The sequence below is a fragment of the Muntiacus reevesi genome, chromosome 2, assembly GCF_963930625.1.
Source record: "Muntiacus reevesi chromosome 2, mMunRee1.1, whole genome shotgun sequence".
NCBI lineage: Eukaryota > Metazoa > Chordata > Mammalia > Artiodactyla > Cervidae > Muntiacus > Muntiacus reevesi.
In genome coordinates this window covers 118,372,168-118,394,971 of record NC_089250.1, presented here as the reverse complement: position 1 = coordinate 118,394,971, position 22,804 = coordinate 118,372,168, and the positions used below count along the sequence as shown (strand labels likewise).

General features: G+C 36.4%; 1 protein-coding gene across 5 annotated transcripts in view; it reads right to left on the bottom strand.

The window, feature by feature from the left end:
* The window catches only part of CCSER2 (coiled-coil serine rich protein 2), a 166,993-nt gene that overhangs the window by 34,452 nt on the left and 109,737 nt on the right, over nt 1–22,804 (bottom strand). For all 5 annotated transcript variants that reach the window (XR_010661532.1, XM_065922727.1, XM_065922728.1 and 2 more), the window contains 2 exons: nt 20,325–20,408; nt 14,333–14,419 (listed from right to left, as the gene is read on the bottom strand). Coding sequence is in view for 4 of the 5 variants with exons in the window: in XM_065922727.1 (XP_065778799.1) it covers nt 14,333–14,419; nt 20,325–20,408 (171 nt within the window). In the remaining variant the exon portion in view is untranslated. The remainder of the gene's footprint in view (nt 1–14,332; nt 14,420–20,324; nt 20,409–22,804) is intronic.

Sequence of the window (22,804 nt, the reverse complement as noted above, 5' to 3'; positions counted from 1 at the left end):
CTCATACCATGAAACACACTACCTATGGTTTTATGTATATAAATATACATGTATACAGATATAGAATATATATAGCAATATATAAGCATATAAATAATATAATTGTGAAACTAAATATTTCCCTAAAATGGTACTACAATCACTGCACCCAGTCTCTTAAACTCATTTTTGATGGGACTCAGATATTAAATATCACCAGTCCTCCAGAAAAGTTCTCTTCACTCATGCAATGCATTTAAAAGCCTCTTTAAAGATGTGTTAACTTTATTGCCTCTTTAAAGATGTGTTAACTTTATTGGACTGGAATATTTTATAGGATTTCTGTCCTTTGACAAAATCCATCTGACCATCTCAGTTCGTAAATAAATTCTCTTCTTATTACTTCACTCAGAACATACTCATTCAATCATTTACACAACACAAAGTAACATGCCTACTGTGTAAAACTATGGTCTCTCAAATAAACATCAAGCTTTTTTAAAAAATGAAAAAACTGATAATGAGAATTTCTCCTTAGTGTGAAGCTGGAATACAGCTGTATTATTCATCAAACACCCTCACTGGTGGTAAATATACTCTTTTATAGGAAAACCTCTATAACAAATTTTTGATTATTTCATCAAGCTAAAATGACGTTTCTACTTTTAAAATATTTACCAATATTCAAATTTTTTCTTAATTGCAATCAAATCATTACAATTTCCTTAATCAAAATCTAGTCAAAAGAAAAATCTCTGTAGTACAGACTTGTTTCCTATTCTTTGTAGTATGTACATATTTTCCATTCCAAAACATGGGACAGTCATTGAAATGAAACTCAATATATAAGCAGGTCAACTTAGATCTCTTGGAATTCAGTAGGAGTTAACTTTTAACATATATGGGAGGTATGAAAGCAGAAAAAAGATAAAACATTTATCTTAATGCAAGCACATTACTTATTTTATCTTGACTACTGCAATTCCAGAAACAATTTCCTTTCTGCAGCCTATATGTTAACATACATAGGACAATAACTGGCAAATATTTGAATTTTCCATAATTCGGAAAATATAGCTTTTAGGGACATTTCAATAGATAGACAACAGCTAATCATATCATTCCCTCTCCATCTGCGTTCTTTATTGCTGACAGATTCTTTCAGAGGTTCACCTTCTATGTGGTCCTGTACTTCAGGAAGTATGTATCCTCTCTTGACTCAATGATAGATTTTGATTAGTCTGAACCAATCCAATTAATCCTACTCCTCAATGCTTAAGGGACAAAGAACCCAAATCTAGCCAATAAAACATAAGGCACTTCTGGGTTATTTCTAAGAAAGTGATCTTAATTTTTAAAATGGATATGCTTAAGAAAAACAGGTGCTTTTCCTATCTTTGGGGACCACACGTGAGTGTGTGACACAGAGTTACCACAAACATCTTGTGACCATGAAAGGACACGCAAGAATCTAAGAGGATTTCAGAAAAGTCATGTGAGAACTTTACCATTACCCATATGACCACTTAAGAAACCATGAAAACAGATGGGCCAATACACTTTCTTGTTATTTAAATTTATAAACATTCTTATTTTCAAGTCACTTTAGTCAGACTTTTACTTAAAACTTAAAACATCACTAGACAGGCACTGATTCACTAGACGGGTAATTTGGAGCAAATCATCAAGTAAAAGTTATTATTTATCATGTACCCATGGGCCAATTATAGCATTAAGGAGTTTACATACATAGTTCATTTCGTTTATAATACAACACTATACAGTCGGTATTATTTTACTATCCCCACATACAGAAGAGGCTTAAAAGAAATTAACTTCCCTAATAGAGTATGGTTACTAAGTTTCAGAGCCAGAATTTGAACCTAGGTCTATGCAGCTTCAGTCTGGTCATGGTTTCTCAAATACTCAAATACACAGCTAGCCTACTTAAGCTGAATTCCACTTTCTATGTCTCCACAAAGAAAATGCTACACCAGTACTTTCATAGGATTACTCTGAGGACTCAAAGAACAAATATATCTAAATCAATTATTATTTAACTACAGTATACTGAGGTGAAAATATATACAGACATTCTAAGCATTTGGAATAAGGTTTAAATAGTCAAACTTCTATACTTTTTGGCTTAATTTTTGGAGTACTGCACTCTGATTTTATATCTGCATATTTCTCATAAGAATTTAACACATTATATTGTCAACGTAATTTTTTAAGTTTACATATAAACAGAGGTTAGAGCTGAGTGTCTATTTCTGAAAAAAGATTAAAAGTATAGCAAGCTGGAAATGGAAAAGAACTTTGAAATCACCTAGAAAAACCTCCACATTTTTTATAAAGAAAGCACTAGAGTGATAGAAACTGCCAATGTCATTCAGCTAATTAATACGGACAACAAGAAAAGTTCTCTAATTCCTATTCCACGGCTCCTCTGATGACATTTTGCTGTTTTTAAGAAAACTAATTAAGGGATATAAAGAAAGAAAAAGACTATAAAAAGAAGTGCAATTTTGGTAATCTGAAAAATACAGTTGCGTATCTCTGCTTTCAATAGTTTATATCCTTTTAAATTCTTGATTTGAACAAGAGACTTTCTAGACCATAACTAAAGATAGGTGATGGGCTCTTCTGAAATAAATACTTTCTAAATTTAATATATCAAATACAGACAATTTCACATATCAATAAAGAGTAATGTTTTTGCTTGTGTTTTTCTTTCTTTCTTTCGGATTCTCTTTCCATAGTGACGTCGCTCAGTCATGTCCGACTCTTTGCGACCCCATGGACTGTAGTCTACCACGCTCCTCCGTCCATGGGATTTTCCAGGCAAGAGTATTGGAGTGGGTTGCCATTTCCTTCTCCAGAGGATCTTCCCAACCCAGGGATTGAACCTGGGTCTCCCGCATTGTAGACAGACGCTTTACCATGTGAGCTACCAGGGAAGTCCATGTAGGATTCTCTTAGATATTTCTAAAACCTTTCTAAATGTTATTTGTAAGGTGAGATGTTCTTCAGGATAACTGACCCAGTCTCTTTAATAAGGGAGTACAATGGAAAAAAAAAGAAGAGACTTAAGAGATATAACTTGATGTACTGTATAAACGTATGAGATATTTTCAGAACTGGAGAAATCAGAATATGGACTGAATGTTAGAAAATATTTTAAAGTTATTGTTAACTGATTAAAGGTAATATTATAAATGAGAAACGTATTTTTTTAAAGGGCATACTGAAGTTAAAAGAATTATTAAAACTTCTCAGCATAAAAAGCTGTATCTTTCATTATTAATCATGTATCAATATAAAGTGACTTTTTCATAATTACTTCAGTCTTAGATTTATTTTTTTAATTTTAATATTGAAACTCCCAACCTTTTATATTCAATATTACTATGCCATTTTACTTTACCTAAATTTCCTTTATATAAAGAAATTAACGGATTCTGCTTTAAATCCTTAACAAAGCTCTCTACATGAGATAATGCCATTTCCATTTATTATTATATTAATATTTATTACATTTGGTCCAATTTCTGTCACCTTAGTTTTGCTATTTTTAGATATCCTTAGTATTCCTCTATGTCCTCTTTTACTTTTATCTTTTGCAAGATACATTATTCTAATCTACTAATAGTTACCTTAGAGCAGTTCACAAACATTTTATCTAAGTATATAAAAACAATAATTTTAGATACTTATTTGTAGATAAATAATTCAGTACTTCTTCAGTATACCCCTTATCTCTTTTCTGAAACCTATTTTATCTAAATATCTACAGAAATAGCAATTTACATTTTTAAAAATATTTAAAAATGTTTTAATTTATAAATTAAACTTAACATTCAAATGATATACAATGACATATGATTAAATAATGAGCCTCAAGTTTTCTCCTGTTAGTAATTGGGAAGATTATCCCATTGAGTTTCTCTAAAGATGGGTTTCCATTTCACCATTCATTCATTTTAATCTTTACTTCCTTTTTTCTGAGTTATTTTAAAATTTCTCTCTCAAAGTATTTGGAATGCATCATTAAATAATTTTACAAAGATAAATGTGTAGCATATTTTTCAATACATTAAAGGTCAGAGAATGTACCTTTGTATATAAATAAAAATGTGTTTAGCTACAGAATATGAGGGTCATAATCTCTTTTTCTAAAGTCACTAGATACAATTTTTGTGCTCTATAATACATTTCTGTAAAATCTGAAGCTTAATTCCCTAAAGCTACCTTTTCTTTTCCCTGAAAATTGGCTACACTGGTTGGGTTTGTCTTTAGTTGTTTTTTTTTTTTAATTGAAGGATAATTGCTTTGCAGAATTTTATTGTTTTCTGTCAAACCTCAACAATGAATCAGCCATAGGTATACATATATCCCCTCCCTTTTGAAACTTCCTCCCATTTCCCGCCACATCCCACCCCTCTAGATTGATACAAATAAGAGCACCCATGTGAGTTTCCTGAGCCGTACTGCACATTCCTGTTGGCTATCTTTACATATGGTAATGTAAGTTTCCATGTAACTCTTCTATACATCTCACCCCCTCCTACCCTCTCCCCGTGTCCATATCTATTCTCTGTTTGTTTCTCCACTGCTGACCTGTGAATAAATTCCTCGGTACCATTCTTCTAGATTCCGTATATACACATTAGAACATGATATTTATATCTTTCTTTCTGACTCATTTCACTCTGTATAATAGGTTGTAGCTTCATCCACCTCATCAAAACTGACTCAAATGCATTCCTTTTTATGGCTAAGTAATATTCCATTGTGTGTATGTACCACTACTTCTTTATCTATTCAACTGTTGGACATCTATGTTGCTTCCATGTTCTAGCTATTGTAAATAGTGCTGCAATCAACAATGGAAAAATATGCCTTTGTCAATTTTGGTTTCCTCACGGTATATGCCTAGGAGTTAGACTGCTTGGTCATATGGTGGTTTTATCCCTACTTTTTTTAAGGAATCTCCATATGGTCTTCCAAAGTGGCTGTATCAATTTACATTCCCACCAACAGTGCAAGAGCGTTCCCTTTTCTCCACACCCTCTCCAGCACTTACTGTTTCTAGATTTTTTGATGATGGCCATTCTGATTGCTGTGAGGTGATACCTCATTGTAGTTTTGATTTGCATTTCTCTAATAATGAGTGATGTTGAGCATCTTTTCATGTGTTTGTTAGGCATCTGTATGTCTTCTTTGGAGAAATGTCTGTTTAGGTCTTTTTCCCACTTTTTGACTGGGCTGTTTCTCTGGTATTGAATTGTATGAGCTGCTTGCACATTTTGGAAATAAATCCTTTGTCAGTTGTTTCATTTGCTATTATTTTCTCCCATTCAGAGGGTTGTCCTTTCACCTCTCCTATAGCTTCCTTTGCTGTGCAAAAGCTTTTAAGTTTAATCAGGTCCCACTTGTTTACTTTTGTTTTTATTTCTGTTAATGTAGGAGGTGGGTCACAGAGGATCTTGCTTTGATTAATGTCATTAGTGTTGTGCCTATGCTTTCCTCTAAGAGTTGTATAGCTTCTGGTTTTACATTTAGGTCTTTAATCCATTTTGAATTTATCTTTGTGTATAGTGTTAGGAAGTGTTCTAATTTCATGCTTTTGCATGTAGCTGTCCAGTTTTCCCAGCACCATTTATTGAAGAGGCTGTCTTTGCCCCATTGTATATTCTTGCCTATTTTGTTAAAAATAACACACCCATAGGTGCATGGGTTTATTTCTGGGCTTTCTATTTTGTTCCACTGGTATATATTTCTGTTTTTGTGCCTGTACCATACTGTCTTGATGACTGTGGCTTTGTAGTATAATGTGAAGTCAGGAAGGTTGATTCATCCAGCTCCATTCTTCTTTCTCAAGACTACTTTGGCTATTCAGGGTCTTTTGAATTTCCATATGAATTGTGAAATTTTTTGTTCTAGTTCTCTGAAATATACCACTGGTAATTTGATACAGATCACACTGAATCTGTAGACATTTGGTAATATAGTCATTTTCACAATATTGGTTCTTCCTACCCAGGAACACAGCATATCCCTCCATCTGTTTATGTCATCTTTGATTTCTTTCATTAGTGTCTTATAATTTTCTGTGTAGAGTTCTTTTGTCTCCTTAGGTAAGTTTATTCCTAGATATTTAATTCTTTTTGTTGCAATGGTGAATGGGATTGATTCCTTAATTTCTCTGATTTTTCATTGCTAGCATATAGACACGCAAGTGATTTCTGTGTACTGATTTTGTATCCTGCAACTCTGCTAAATTCACTGATTAGTGCCAGTAATTTTCTGACACTATCTTTAGGGTTTTCTATATACAATATCACATCATCTGCAAACAGTGAAAGCTTTACTTCTTCTTCTCTGATCTGGATTCCTTTCTTTTTCCTCTCTGATTGCTGTAGGTAGACCTTCCAGAATTATGTTGAATAATAGTAGTGAAAGTGGACACCCTTGTCTTGTTCTTGATCTTAGGGGGAATGCTTCCAGTTTTTCATCATTGAGAATAATGTCTGCTGTAGGCTTGACATATATGGCCTTTACTATGTTAAGTTCCTTCTATGCCCATTTTTTGAAAAGTTTTATTCATAAATGGGTACTGAATTTTGTCAAAGGCTTTTTCTAATCTATTGAGATTATCATATGGTTTTATCTTTCAACTTGATAATATGGTGTATCGCACTGATTGATTTGCATATATTGAAGAATCACTGCATTCCTGGAATAAACCCAACTTATTCATGATGTATGAGCTTTTGATGTGTTGCAGTAATCTGTTTGCTAAAATTTTTTGAGGATTTTTGCATCTATGTTCATCAGTGATATTGGCCTGCAGTTTTCTTTTTTTTGTGTTGTCTTTGTCTGGTTTTGTCTTTGTCTTTGTCTGGTGATGGTGGCCTCATAGAATGAGTTTGCAATTTTTTGAACGAGTTTTAGAAGGATAGGTATTAGCTCTCTCTAAATGTTTGATAGAATTCTCCTTTGAAGCCATCTGGTGCTTGGCTTTTGTTTTCTGGGAGATTTTTTAAATCACAGCTCCAATTTCAGTGCTTGTAATTGGGTTGTTCATAATTTCTATTTCTTACTGGTTCAGTCTTGGAAGATTGAACTTTTCTAAGAATCTGTCCATTTCTTCCAGGTTATGCATTTTATTGCCATATAGTTGTTAATAATAGTCTCATAATCCTTTGCATTTCTGCATTGTCTGTTGTAACCTCTCCTTCTTCGCTTCTAATTTTGCTGCATTGATTTTTCTTTTTTTCCTGATGAGTCTGGCTAAAGGCTTGTCAATTTTATCTTCTAAGAGAACCAGCTTTTAGTTTTATTAATCTTTATTATTGTTTCTTTCATTTCTTTTACATTTATTTCTTTCCTTCCAATAATTTTATGAGGTTTTTTGTTCTTCTTTTTCTAGTTGTTTTAGGTGTAAAGTTAAATTGTTTATTTGATGTTTTTCTTGTTTCTTGAGGTAGGATTGTATTGCTATAAACTTCCCTCTTAGAACTGGTTTGGCTGCATACCATAGGCTTTGAGTTGTCATGTTTCCATTGGCATTTGTTTCTAGAAATTTTTTCATTTCCCATTTCCCATTTGATTTCCTCAGTAATCTGTTGGTTATTTAGAAACATGTTGTTTAATCTCCATGTGTTTGTGTTTCTTGCAGTTTTTTTCTTGTAATTGATATCTAGACTCATAGCTGTCAGAGAAGATGCTTGATATGATTTCAATCTTCTTAAATTTACTGAGGTTTGATTTGTGACCCAAGATGTGGTCTATCCTGGAAAATGTTCCATGTACACTTAAGAAGAAGGTGTGTTCTTCTACATTTGGATGTAATGTCCTGAAGATATATCAGTGAGATCCATCTCATCTAATGTGTCACTGAAGACTTGTGTTTCCTTATTAATTTTGTTTTGATGATCTGTTCATTTGTGTGTCTGGGGTGTTAAAGTCTCCTACTATTATTATGTTATTGTCAATTTCACCTTTTATGTCTGTTAGTGTTTGTCTTATGTATGGAGGTGCTCCTATGATGGGTGCACAGATATTTAGAATTGTTCTGTCTTCCTCTTAAGATTAGTCCCGTGATCGTTATGCAGTGTCCTTCCTTATCTCTTGTAATACTCTTTATTTTAAGGTCTATTATGTCTGATATGCGGACTGCTACTCGTTTTCTTTTGCTTCCCATTGGCATGGAATATATTTTTCCATCCTCTCACTTTCAGTCTATTATGTGTCTTTAGGCCTGAAGTGAGTTTCTTCTCAGCATATATATGGGTCTTGTTTTTGTGTCCAATCAGCCAGTCTGTGTCTTTTGGTTGGAGCATTTACTCCATTTACATTTAAAGTAATTATCAATATATATGTTCCTATTGCCATTTTCTTAATTGTCTGGGGTTGATTTTGTAGATCATTTTTCTTCTCTTGTATTTCTTGACTATATATGTCCCTTTAACATTTGTTGTAAAGCTGATTTGGTGGTACTGAATTCTCTTAACTTTTCCTTGTCTGAAAAGTTTTATATTTCTCCATCAATTTTGAATGAGGTTCTGGCCAGGTACAGTAATCTTCGCTACAGATTTTTCCCTTTCAGTACTTTAAATATATCCTGCCATTCCCTTCTGATCTGCAGAGTTTCTGCTGAAAGATCAGCTGTTAAGTATATGGGGTTTCCCTGGTATGTTACTTATTACTTCACCCGTGTGGCTTTTAATATTCTTTCTTTGTGTTTATTCCTTGTTAGCTTGATTAGTATGTGTCTTGACATGTTTCTCCTTCAGTTTATCCTGTGTGGGACTCTGTGCCTCTTGGACTTGGATAACTATTTCCTTTTCCATGTTGGGAAAATTTTCAACTATAATCTCTTCAAAAATTTTCTCATACCCTTTCTTTTCCTCTTCTTCTTCTGGGATCCCTATAATTGAAATATTGGTGCATTTGGTACTATCCCAGAGGTCTCTGAGACTATCCTCAGTTCTTTTCATTCTTTTTATGTTATTTTGCTATTCAGAAGTTATTTCCACCATTTTATCTTCCAGCTCACTGAGTCGTTCTTCTGCTTCAGATATTCTGCTATTGATTCCTTCTAGAGTACTTTTAATTTCAGTAACTGTGTTGTTGTCTCTGTATGTTTATTCTTTAATTCTTCTAGGTCTTTGTTAATTGATTATTGCATTTTCTCCACTTTGTTTTCAAGGTTTTTGATCATCTTCACTATCATTATTCTGAATTCTTTTTCAGGTAGTTTGCCTACTTCCTCTTCATTTATTTGGACTGCTCTGTTTCTAGTTTACTTCATTTGTGTAGTCTTTCTTTGCCTTTTCATTATTTTGCTTTTAACTTACTGTGTTTGAGGACTCTATTTCCGAGGCTTCAAGGCTGAATTCTTTCTTCATTTTGGATTCTGCCCTCCTAAGTTTGGTCCAGTGGTTTATGTAAGCTTCATATAGGGTGAGATCGGTGCCGAGTTTCTGTTTGCTTTTCCTCTGATGGGCAAGGTTGAGCGAGGTGGTAATCCTATCTGCTGATGATTGGGTTTGTATTTTTGTTTTGTTTGTTGTTTAGATGAGGCATCCTGTACAAGGTGCTACTGGTGGTTGGGTGATGTTGGGTCTTTTATTCAAGTGGTTTCCTTTGTGTGAGTTCTCACTATTTGATACTCCCTATGGTTAGTTCTCCAGAGAAGGTAATGGCACCCCACTCCAGTCCTCTTGCAGAAAATCCCATGGACGGAGGAGCCTGGTAGGCTGCAGTCCATGGGGTCGCTAAGAGTCAGACACAACTGAGCGACTTTACTTTCATTTTTCACCTTCATGCACTGGAGAAGGAAATGGCAACCCATTCCAGTATTCTTGCCTGGAGAATCCCAGGGACGGGGGAGCCTGGTGAGCTGCCGTCTATGGGGTCGCACAGAGTCGGACATGACTGAAGTGACTTAGCAGCAGGGTTAGTTCTCTGGTAGTCTAGGGTCTTGGAGTCAGTACTCCCACTCCAAAGGCTCAGGGCTTGATCTCTGGTCAGAAACAATGATTCCAAAGTGGTCTGTTATGGTATTAAGTGAGATTAGAACAAATATCCTAAAATGAGAAACCAAAGATGAACTCCAGACAAATGGCAGTTACAAAATCAGACAAATAATAATTAAAATAATGGAATATACACATATACATATACACCCATGAGCAAAGTCAAAACAGTCCAACAAAAATAAAGTACAGTAAAATGACCTGGCAAACAAAGGAAATCAAAAATTATATTAACCAGTTAAGAACAAAACTAAACACAAACTGGAAAACAAAACTAAAGCAAGGTGCCAAGTGGGGAATAAAGCAATGAAAACAAAACTAACAAATATATTGAGAGGAAAGAAAAGAAAGAATAGATATGCAAACTTAAATAGGAGTAGATGAAGATTTATATACATTAAAGATTAATTGCAAGGGGAAAAGAACAGTAGGAAAGGCAAATAAAGGAATAAATGTAGAAAAAATATAGTAGGTTTAAAAAAATTAAAATTATTTTTAAAAAATGAAAAACGGAGAAGAAAGAAAAAAGGAAAACTCCACAGAACTTCAAAAGCCCAACACAGAGGCAGAGGTTTATAACAACAATAAAATATATGACTGAATAATACTTATACAACCATAAGAAAAATTGAAACAGTCCAACAAAAATAAAGTAGAACAGACTAACCTGGCAAACAAAGGAAACCAAAAATTACATTAACCAGTTAAGAACAAAACTACCTAAAGCACAAACTGAAAAACAAAACTAAAGCAAGGTACCAATTGGGGAATAAAGCAATGAAAATAAAACTAACAAATATGTTGAGAGGAAAGGAAAGAAAGAATAGATATGCAAAGTTAAATACAGGTAGATGGAAGATTTATATAAGTTTTAAAGATTGACTGCAAGGGGAAAAGAACAATAGGAAAAGCAAACAAAGGAATAAATGTAAAAAAATAATAGGTTTAAAAAATTAAAATTAAAAAAAGAGAAAAGAAAAAAAAAAGGAAAACACCACAGAACTGCAAAAGCCCACTAACAAAAAAAGCAGAGGTTTATAACAACAATAAAAGTATGACTGAGAAGAAAAAAAAGCTCAGAAGCTTAAATGGATTTCATAGTGCCAACAAAATCAACAGCTACAATGGAGGGGGAAAGAGAGGAACAAAAAGAAAAAAACAATCCAAAAGAATCTACAGGACAAGTCAAAACATAAGAATAATAAACCTTTTTCTTGAGTCACTGCTGTCAACATCCTTCCCCTCGCTGGGAGTCACAGTCCACCTCACCTCCCTAGGATGCCCTCCAACACTGGTGATCTCTGGACCTGCTGTGGGGGCAGCTCAGATTCTAATCTGGTCCTACTCCTGTGTGTTCTTGCTTCCAAAGTCCACAGCTATCAGAACTACTCCGTTTTCTTTTGTGGGAGCTCTCAATGATCTTTTATATATTCCATAGGCAGAGAGTCTGCCTAGTTGCTCGTGTGAATTTAATCTGCAGCTTGCATAGCTGGTGGAAACGTTTTGGATCTTCTTCCTTAGCCACACTGCCCCTGGGTTTCAATTGTTTTATTTCCACCTCCACATGTGGGTTGTCCACTGCAGTTTGCTCCTAAGACTGCCCTGGAGGACTTGGGTTTGCCCCTACGAGGGCCAGGTGTGGAGGTGGTCCAATTGCTTGCGTCGCAGAGGTTCTGGCAGCACCAGGTATTCAGGGGAGTTGGCAGCTAGGGCAGCAGGAAATACAGTGCTCTAGAAGGGTATGGCAACCAATATTGGCCAATATGCTCCAGTATTCTTGCCTGGAGAAACCCTTTCCCTGACAAAGAGGCCTGGAAGGCCACGGTCTACAGGGTTGCAAAGAGTCAGACACTACCAAAATGACCCTGCATGCATAGATGCAAGACTGGTTTTGCCTGTGGCAGTTCTGCCCCAGTGACAGTTGAGCATGAAGGTGGCGCAGCTGCTTGGCTTGTGGGGACTCTGGTGGTACCACATGTGCAGGGACACAGACTGCCTCCACCGCAGGAGTTATGGCCCTATCAGAGTCTGTTTTCAAGCCTCTTGTAGCTGGCAATCAGAAGGCCTCTGTGGCCAGTCTTTCTCCGTAGCTCCACCCATTCAGGCACTCCGAGGGCTCCCTTGCCTGAGGTCCTTCTCTGTTGTTCCATGGGTCAGGGACAAAGAGAGGTCCCCCTGGCTGGGGTCCTAGTCTGTAGACTGGCGCATCAGGTACTTAAAGGAGCACCCTGGGTGGGGTCTTGCTCTGTAGTTCAGTGCATCAGGCGTTTGATGGGCCAGCCTCTCTACTGTTCAGCTGTCAATGCCGGCTTGTAGGGAGAGAGAGGCTATGGTGATGGCTCCATACCCTATGCGTGACTCAGCACAATCGCCTTGCTTCCATGGCTACTTGGATTTCCTCCACAGGTATTTCCCACCACAATCTCCTCCCTCACATCCCCTCGATTCAACTCTCCGGAGTCATCAGCAGCCCTCGTCCTGGGATTGCTTCACAATCCCTAAACTCCAGCTCCCAGCCACCACGCCTTCCAGGGGACCTGAGTCCCTGTCTGGGGTATGTACAGCTCTGGCAAGGACTATCTGATTCTCATTCCATTGAGGCTGCCAGAGATCAGCTGTTTCACTCGCAGCCTTAAATGTTTCTCCTCCAACTCAGACAACTGCCCCAATGTGGGGATCAGATCTCTGTTTTAGTTCCCCTACCTGCTGAGGGCAGGTCCAGTCCTAACACTTCTGCATTTTCCTCTAGTTCCTTTGTCCTACCAAGTTTTGCGTGGCTCTGTATGTTCTTTTCCTCTTGTCAGCTACTCCTGTTCACTCTCAGTTGGTATTCTGCATGCACTTCTGTGTCTGAATGTGTATTCCTGACGTATCCGTGGAGAGAAATGTACTCTATGTCCACCTACTGCTCCACCATCTTCTTCTCTGTCTTTAGTTTTGAAATACAAAAACTAGTCTTACTCTTGTCCTTTTAAATTTTATACTCGGTAGGCCCTCAGTTTGCAGTATAGGGTTATTCTTTTTTTTCAGGTTCATTACTTTCCTCTGATACCCTTAATCATAACATCTGATCCATCTATGAAAGTGAAAGTGAATTCACTCAGTTGTGTCAGACTCTTTGTGACCCCACGGACTGTAGCCTGCCAGGCTCCTCCATCCATGGGATTTTCCAGGCAAGAATACTGGAGTGGGTTGCCATTTCCTTCTCCAGGGGATCTTCCCCACCCAGGGATAGAAACCAGGTCTTTCACATTGTAGGCAGACGTTTTAGTGTCTGAGCCACAAGGGAAGTCAAGGCACTGTCAAAAGATGGAGGATTGGGTGGTTTCCCAATGGTTGGGATGATCCTCCCCCTCATCAGCATATGAATTCACCCCATAGTGAAACCTAGCCAGGGCTCATTCCATGGCTGGAGCCCTAGCATACGGCAATGGCCTACACCCTGAAGAGTGTAGCTTCTCTCTGAATCCTAACAAATCCACCTCTGACTTACTGCTTTGTCTCTCACTGAATTTTTTGCAATGAGACGTCAGAGCCTGAGCTTTATTAGGTCTTGAGGCCAGGCATCCTGGGTTTTGGCCGGGCTCGAGTACCGGGAGAAAGCTGCATCTATCCTTACTATTTATTCATAAGCTGGATCTCTGATTTGACCCCAGTGGCTCAAAGTTCAGTATGTTTGATTTTTTATATTCTGAGTGAAATTACTATTTCATATTGCCGAATTACTTTGCTTTGCCAATGTAAGTTTTTAACTTCCAAGAAAGCTTTGGCCTACTGTGGTTGTTATGCCATTATGTTCTTGTTATCCTGGCCTTTTATTATTACAAACTAAATTATAATTAAATTCAACACACAGCACATACAGTTTTCATATGCAACTAATATCTGACATTGTAACGATTATAAAATTATAAAGAATCATATGGCTCTGAGAAATCACAGAACATCATCCATGGGGAAACATCTCTTTAGAATAACCTTCTTCTAACAAGATAGCCATTCAGATTTCTAAGACTGAATACCCAGTTTCATTCCTCAGTAACGTGAAGGCAACTTGGTGAATTTCAAATCTCCAAAACAGACACAACTGAAAATGGACTGAGTTTTTCACTTTGAGAAATTAGTTAGACTGAAAGTTAAACCACATACTTTTACATAGAGTGCATGTAACCTAAAATCAATACAATAGTACAATTTTAAAAGCCAAAAAATAAAGTCCAATTTCAATTCTTGCTAGTTTTATAGAAAATATATATATTGCCCAGTTTGAAAAGGTGTCACTTTACATACCACACTATAATACTTACAAGCTGATGTTCTAATAGTTGGATTTTTTCATCTTTTTTCTTTATTTCCTCTTTAAGTTGTTTTATTTCATTTAGTAAATCTTCATTCTGAAATATTTTAGAAGATTCAATGTGAAGTATTTAATTGTATTTTAAAATGCTAATGAAAAACGCTAAATTAATGATGCAGACTAAGCAATGAACTGTTTATTTAACATAAAGATTCTTCTTAAATATCCCAGCTATCTATCCATTACAAAAAACCCAGTTTGGTCTTCTAGGAACTCATAGTTTAATGGAGTCTGACACATAAACAATGAACAATAAGGGCAGCAACAGCTAACATTCACTGAGTACTAATCAGGTGCCAAGAGCTAAGTACTTTTGGGAATCTAAGTAATTGATTCCAACTGCAACTCTGAGGTAGCTACTATTATTCCCATTTCAAAGATAAGCGGAACTAAACCACGTAAGTAAAATAAATTATACACAAAATAATAACTTCAGCTAGATTTCAAGGAATATATGAGCTGCCTGTCAGAGGAAACGAAGGACACAAGTAGAGGAAATCGCATCATTAAAGGCACAGTGTCATTTTCATGGTTGGTGCAGAAATCAGTAGAAAGGTAAATGTGCCTGAAAGGGTATCAAGGAAGATACTTTTTCTTTGAGCTACTTTCATGAGAACTGCCTGAATCAAAGAATAAATACCCTGTCAACTTAGTTTATAGGAAATTTCTATTAAGGCCAATCCCTTTCCCAAAATTTAAAAAAAGAAAGAAAGAAAGAAAGAAATTCCTGAAAGTATTAACAGGTATTAACAAACCTCGTCTAGTCAAGGCTATGGTTTTTCCAATAGTCATGTATGGATGTAAGAGCTGGACTATAAAGAAAGCTGAGCGCCAAAGAATTGATGCTTTTGAACTGTGGTGTTGGACAGGACTCTTGAGAGTCCCTTGGACTGCAAGGAGATCCAACCAGTCCATCCTAAAAGAAATCAGTCCTGGGTGTTCATTGGAAGGATTGATGTTGAAGCTGAAACTCCAATACTTTGGCCACCTGATGTGAAGAGCTGACTTATTTGAAAAGACCCTGATGCCAGGGAAAGATTGAGGGCAGGAGGAGAAGGGGACAACAGAGGATGAGATGGCTGGATGGCATCACCAACTCAATGGACATGAGTTTGGGTGAACTCCGGGAGTCCTGGCGTGCTGCAGTTCATGGGGTCGCAAAGAGTCGGACACAACTGAGCAAATGAACTGAACTGAACACAAATCTATTGTCAAGGTAAGCAGGAATTCAGTTATACTGTCACATCATTATCTTATAGTTAGACCATTTTGTTTTATCCAGAAATATATACTGATGAAATAGTACTGCCAAGGGAAATTAAAGTTAACCGTTGAATAACACAGGGGTTCGGGGTGCCCACCCTATGCAAAGTAAAAAGATCTGGGTATAACTTTTAGTCAGTGCTCCACATCCTCCATAACCAGAAGGTTCACATCCTTGTATTCAACCAACTGCAGATCAATGTAGTACTAGAGTATTTTTTTAACAATCCAAGTATAAGTGGACCCATGCAGTTCAAAACTTGTTCAAGGGTCATCTGTAGAATATACACATAAACGATACATCTTTCCAGAGAGAATAATAAATAAGCAAATATAATGTGTTGGTAATAAGCAAAATATACCATCTTCTTCAGATAGGTTGGGAACAAAAAATATTGCAATCTCATTAATAAGAGATCAAAAACAAACATTTTACGAAGGCTCTGATGTATCAAATAAGCATCAGAATGGGGAAGAAACAATAGAAAAGAAAATATTTTTTTAATTTTGCAGTTGTTATGCACACAGCAATGGCAAAGAACTATTTATTATGTATGAAAAAATGGCTTTCAGTTGAATTTTAAAAATGTTCAGGGACTTAAAAAAAATCATAAATCAAGACCAAAAAAAGATGGATTGCAAATCATGAGTTAAATTAGTCGGAGAAGTACTCAATGTGATTAATAAGACTGCAGAAAAAAGGTACATTATCAGACATAAAGATTTATCTTTTTGTTCAAACATACGCCTGTATATAAAACAGTCACAAAAATTACTTGCACTCCAGTTTCAGTTATGCAACTCTTATGCCAAAGACATAACCCCAAGTACAAGAAAACCTATAACAAGATATCTTCAAGTTCACAAACTTAGAACTGCCTTATAAGAGGACAACTGAAATACAATGTACCAACTTGATGGAATACTATACAGCCATCATTCAGTCACTGCTAGGTTCTACTGATGTTAGAGAAAAAGAACTCAAAAGTGAAATCAAAATGTGAGTATGGTAAAACATTTAGAGCCAACATGCTTATAGCATTATTTATATCATAAGCACTGCTCTAAAGATTTTACACATAAAGATAGGAAAAGGAAAACCTATCAGGAAATGGTTAACCCCAATGGGGTTTTAAAGGGTAAGTAAGAAGTTCTAACAACACAGTGTGGCAAACTTTTGACTTTAGGTTTAGGGATTCTGTAAGAAAATACAGAGATGGGGACAAGCATGGCATATTTGGAGAATTATAAGCAGTAATACTGTCACACGAAGGCTGTGGTGAACAGTGGGGAGCAATGTGGTTAGTAAACTAGGCAAGGGACAGGTCACAGAGGGCCTGAACATCAAGCATGCTTCAGGCAGGGAGTAACAGATAGATCTGCATTGGAGATGCTTTGACAGCTGTTTGGAAGATATATTTGACAAGGATAACAACAAAACTAGGCTAAGAAACTGGTTATCAAGATGTTGCAGTACTCCAGGTGAGAGCAGGAGCCTGACCCAAGAGAGTGATAATAGGGAGGAGAAGAGAGGAAAAGAGATTTCGGCAGTTCACTGCATGTGAGAGAAGAGCACAGAAGAACAGTCAAGAGTGACATCTCCATTTCTAGCTTGGATGACACAGTAAACAGAAAGAAACAGAATGAAGGAACAGAAATATGTCCAAAGAAAAATGTTTTTCAGTTTTAAAAATATTGTTAGAAGTACACACATCTGTGAGAGATGTGTTTGAAGTGTCCCACTACGAGTGGGACACTGGAAATGTCCAGTGGATAACCATATTATCAAGTATGAGAGACAGTGATTGTATTGATACATATAAAAATCACTGTCTCTCATATTTGGTAATCTCGTTGTCCACTGGACATTTCCAATGTGTCCCACTCACAATGGGAAACCCGTGTTGGGGCTTCCCTGGTGGATCAGATGGTAAAGAGTCTGCCTGCAATGAAGACCTGGGTTCAATCCCTGGGTTGGGAAGATCCCCTGGAGAAGGGAATGGGTACCCACTGCAGTATTCTTGCCTGGAGAATTCCATGGACAGAGGAGCCTGGCAGGCTACAGTCCATGGGGTTGCAAAGAGTTAGACACGACTGAGCGACTAACAACATAACATGTTACATGTGAAATCATGAGAGTAGAAAGTTCAATGAACACTGGACTAAAGATACAAACCTACATTCTAAAAAAGAAAAGAATCCAAGAAAGGTGGGCAGGCAGGTGGTATGGAGGAGGAGAGGGGATATTAAGGGGTAAGGGAATTCAGAAAGAACTGACACAAAAACCAAGGGATAAAGCTTTTATGACAAAGGCTGTGCCAAACGTGTATTTTTCCAGGTTTCCACAACAACTAGAGAGTCGAGGAAAGGTTTATCTGATTTACGGAATTTAGGATAGGTAACATACAGAAATTTATAAAGTGAGGATGAAGAGGAAGTAAAGAAAGCACACTAACGAGCCACGAGCGAGGCGGCAGACGCAGTTTGGCCTTTCACTGCGGAAGGAGAAAAGAGCCGAGAACAAGAAAGGCAAGTCTTCCACAGCACAGTGCTCACTTTTCCCTGCAACTGAAATACAGTGAATCAGAGTGACAGAGACACAGATAGCTGGGAGGCAGAAAGGCAAAGATGAACACAAGGCAGATGCAGCAGCTGAGAAGAGGGGCTGAGAAAGGGATTGAGACAAGTGGTCAATGTCTGAAACAGCTCATCAGGACATGGGAGAGGGAGCTGTCCTGGGATAAAGGAGAGACTGGTGACATGGCAGGTCTAGTGGAGATTTTAGGCCCTAAAGTTGTAATGGTATAAGTCACAATATTTGTTTCACTTGAAATTGAACTGCAAAACCATCTTCAATGAGAAGATTTGAGGATTTGCTGATGAAAGTGAAGGACTGTCTAGTGCACTAGAAAGAGTAAGTATGAGCTATTGCATGCATGCGTGCTCAGTTGTGTCTGACTGTTTGTGACCTGGTGGCCAGGCTCCTCTGTCTTTGGAATTTTCCAAGCAAGAATACTGTAATGGATTGCCATTTCCTACACTTAGGAGATCTTCCTGATCCAGGGATTGAACCCCATCTCTTATATCTCCTACACTGGAAGGCGGATTCTTGACTATTGGCACCACCTATGAAGCCCAATGAGAAACTGCATCTAACCTCAAAAAGAAGAAAGACTAGGAAAGATCTGCCTGAAACGAAAGGCACTGAGGCCAAGAAATAAATCCATGGTATGTCTATCTTATAGTATTAAACATACAGACAAACTTTAAAGGAAGATGGAAAAAAAAAGACACTAGTTCTGCAAAAAAGGTTGGAATTCAATTTTTTCTTTAAAAAGAATCTATTTATATGTAAAAAACTTCTCACAAAAAAATTTAGAAAAAAGTCAATTTTTACTTTTAAAGCAGCAATCACAAAACAAACAAAAAAACTGAGAGACAACCAGAAATCATCTAAATCAATGGCTCTCAAGGGAGTACGCAAGTAAGTTTTTCAAAAAGAGATGTCCTCCTGCAAATCTATTATTATACTCACAACAGGATGGAAACCTGGAGATGGGAAGAAATTTATATAAGAACAGATAGGTAACACTGAAAAGCCAAGATCAGATAACCAGATGTGACTATTATCTGATATTTTTTGATTTTGTGTCTTATACATAACTTTGTTCCCCAAAAGTCACTCCATATGCTATGAGAAAACTGTGCTTCCCTGACGCTTAATATCAAGCCTGGTCATTTGACCTGTTTTGGAAGCAACATATGTTACATGCAACCAATGTATTCTGCCAATACTGCTTTCCCTCAGCTACAAAAAGCACATCCCTCATCCAGAATCCCAGAAAGAAGAAAAAACATGAAGTCTCACTAATCTACAACCAAAATGCAACATAATGAGAAATAATAAGAAATATACTTTTGTTAAAAACAAACAAAAAAAAGAAAGAAACTTTTGTTATTGTAAGCCACCAATATCTTGTGGCTGTTACTACAGAGACAAGTAGAACACACTGACTACAATACTTTGAAAACTGAATGTGAAAGGAAACAATAATTTTACCTGCAACTAGGAAAGACAAGAATACTTGTATGTCCTTAAGAAATAAATATGTGATTCAGGAAGATACAAAAAGAACTTCCTTCAACTAAAACAAGACTAAAGATGAGAACTATAAAAAAATATACCTTCAAGTACAAAATGCATCTGCATTCTATATATATCTTTAAACATAAAAAAAAAAATGTCATTTTCAGCTAATAGTTCCTCAATATTGTGATTTTATATATATATATATATACACACACACACACACACACATATATATGAGAAGTACCTATTAACAGTTTTAATTTTTATTGGTAGTCATATTTTAAATTGTTATTCATAATTCTGGGGAAAAAAGATTTAATTATTTAATTAATTTTTTAAAAAGAATCCTATACCAATATTAATACAGGGACAGATGACTATCCAACTGATAAACTCAAATTAAAGTACCACAGGGATATAAATTTAACTTAAAAAGTGAATAAAAATAAAAAGCAAATCTGACCAAAACCAAAGATAACAAAATTGCAGGTTTAAATATATTTATTATTAGAAGTTTTATTACTGCCTTATAATTGTAGTAATAAAAAGACTTTTTTAAAAATTCAGCATGACTACCTAGTCATCGTACCTTGCATATTTGATCACCATCTTCTGGTTCCGGACTAGATGGCAATGAGAGTTGAACATCATGCAATGAACCACTTCCATCATGCTGTCAGAAAGAAAAGGAAAACGCAAGAGTAATACAATTAACTGCAGACATTCTGCTCAACCTGAACTCACCCCCGACCAAATGCTAGAATGGTAATAAATTAAGATTTTAGAAATCTCCTTTTTACCTCCATGCACTGATAGAAACAAACATAGAAGAGGAAACAGAGTTCAAGAAAGAATATTTTGTGGAACATTCACTATGTAAGTTGATGGTGAGAAAGCCACTGAAAGTTTTAAAATAGGAAAAGAAATATGGCACAATTCCTTAAAAATGTTAAGATTACTTCACCTAGGAAAAATGTAAAATAAAAGTCAAATTAAACCTGATCTGAATCAGATCTGGTGCTTTGAGTACAAAGGAGTCAGAAACAATAATATTAAATGACTCAAAAAGATCTGACCACAGAAAACATTTGATTAAAAAATAGACACATGAGTATACATGCTGCATGACTCTATCAAGTTTGAGAAGAGGTAAAATTATTTTATGGTGCTAAAAATCACAACAGTGGCTGACTTAGCAGAAAGCGGTTATGGACAGTAAAGTGCATTATAACCCATAAAGACGCTGGAAATATTTTATGTCCTCTTTGTATGGCAGTTACATGGGTACATACAAGTGAAAAGTACAAGCTTTACAGTTAAGATTGGCACACCTCAAGCACTTCACCAGATATATGCTATACCTCAATTTTAAAAATTGAAAAAAGTAAAGTTTCTGTCCTTAAACCCAATTTTTAAAAAAATAACAGGGTATCATTAAGTCCTACCCCTTACTGAAATAGTTTAGGAATAATCAGATAAAACATGGCATGTCCAATGATTCACAGACAACCTTAAAAAAAATGAACTAGAAAAGAATATGCCTGGGATGATGGTGAGGGACCTAGACCCGGACCAATGCGGTACAACTGCAGCTCAACACCTTATTTGTTCAGATGGTACCTGGCTGCCCTGTGATACCCACTGAATCAACAGCCTTCAAGGAGCACTTACCACAGCACCTACCCGTCCTGAAGGACATCTCCCAGACATGGCAATCTCCTACACTGGAACAGAAGTGCTAAAAGGCACAAGTATACAGACCATCTTCTTCTTTATTTATGGTACTGTATATACCTACTGAATCAGAAACTCTAGTGATGGGGCCTAGGAATGACTATTTAGAAAAACGCAACAAGTGAGAGCGACTGACAGTGAAGTATTAGCATTTGTCAAATTTTCAGCAGAGATAAATTACATTTTTATTGGTGATGCCATAGATATTAAGGATTCGACCTGAGAAAGAATGCACCATCCTAATGAGTAACAAGCGTTTACAGAACACATTAAAAATGTTTTTTAAAAAAATAAGGAATATACAAGACTCATTTTAGTAAAGTTTATCTCTGCCTTGAACTATAAAGACAGAGCCATTCCTAAAAACCAGACGGCTACAGACAAAAAAAAAGAAGAAAGAAAGAAATTAGATCATTCTTTAACATCACACATAAAAGTAAGCTCAAAGTGGATTATAGACCTAAATGTGAGACCAGATACTACTAAACTCCTGGAGGAAAACACAGGCAGAACACTCTAACATAAATTGCAGCAATATCCTTTTCGAGCCAACTCCCAGAATAATGGAAATAAAGACAAAAATAAACAAATGGGACCTAATTAAACTCTAAAGCTTTTGCACAGCAAAGGAAACAAAAAACAAAACGAAAAGACAACCCACAGATTAGGAGAAAATATTTGCAAATGATGTGACCAACAAGGGATTAGTCTCCAAAACTTACCAACAGCTCATGAGACTTAACAATATCAAAACAAACAACTCAACTGACAAATGGGCAGAAGAACAAAACAGAAATTTCTCCAAAGACATACAGATGACCAAGAGGCACATGAAAAGATGTTCAACATAGCTAATTATTAGAGAACTGCAAGTCAGAGCTACAATGATATATCACCTCACACCAGCCAGAATGACTATTATCAAAAAGTCCACTAATAATAAATGTTGGAGAGGATATGGAGAAAAGGAAACCCTCCTACACTGTTGGTGGGACTGTAAATTGGTACAGCCACTAAAGAGAATAGAATAGAGGTTCCTTAAAAAACTAAAAGCAGATCTACCATATGACCCTGCAATCCCACTCCTGGGCGTATATCTGGAGAAAAACATGATCTGAAAAGATACATGCACCCCAATGCTCACTGTAGCACTGTTTATAATAGCAAAGACATGTAATCAACCTAAATGTCCTTTGACAGAGAAATGGATAAAGAAGATGTGGTACATATATACAGCAGAGTATTAGCCATTAAAAAGAATGAAATAACGCTATTTGCAGCAATATGGATGGACCTAAAGACTGTCATGAGTGATGTAAGTCAGACAGAAAAGGA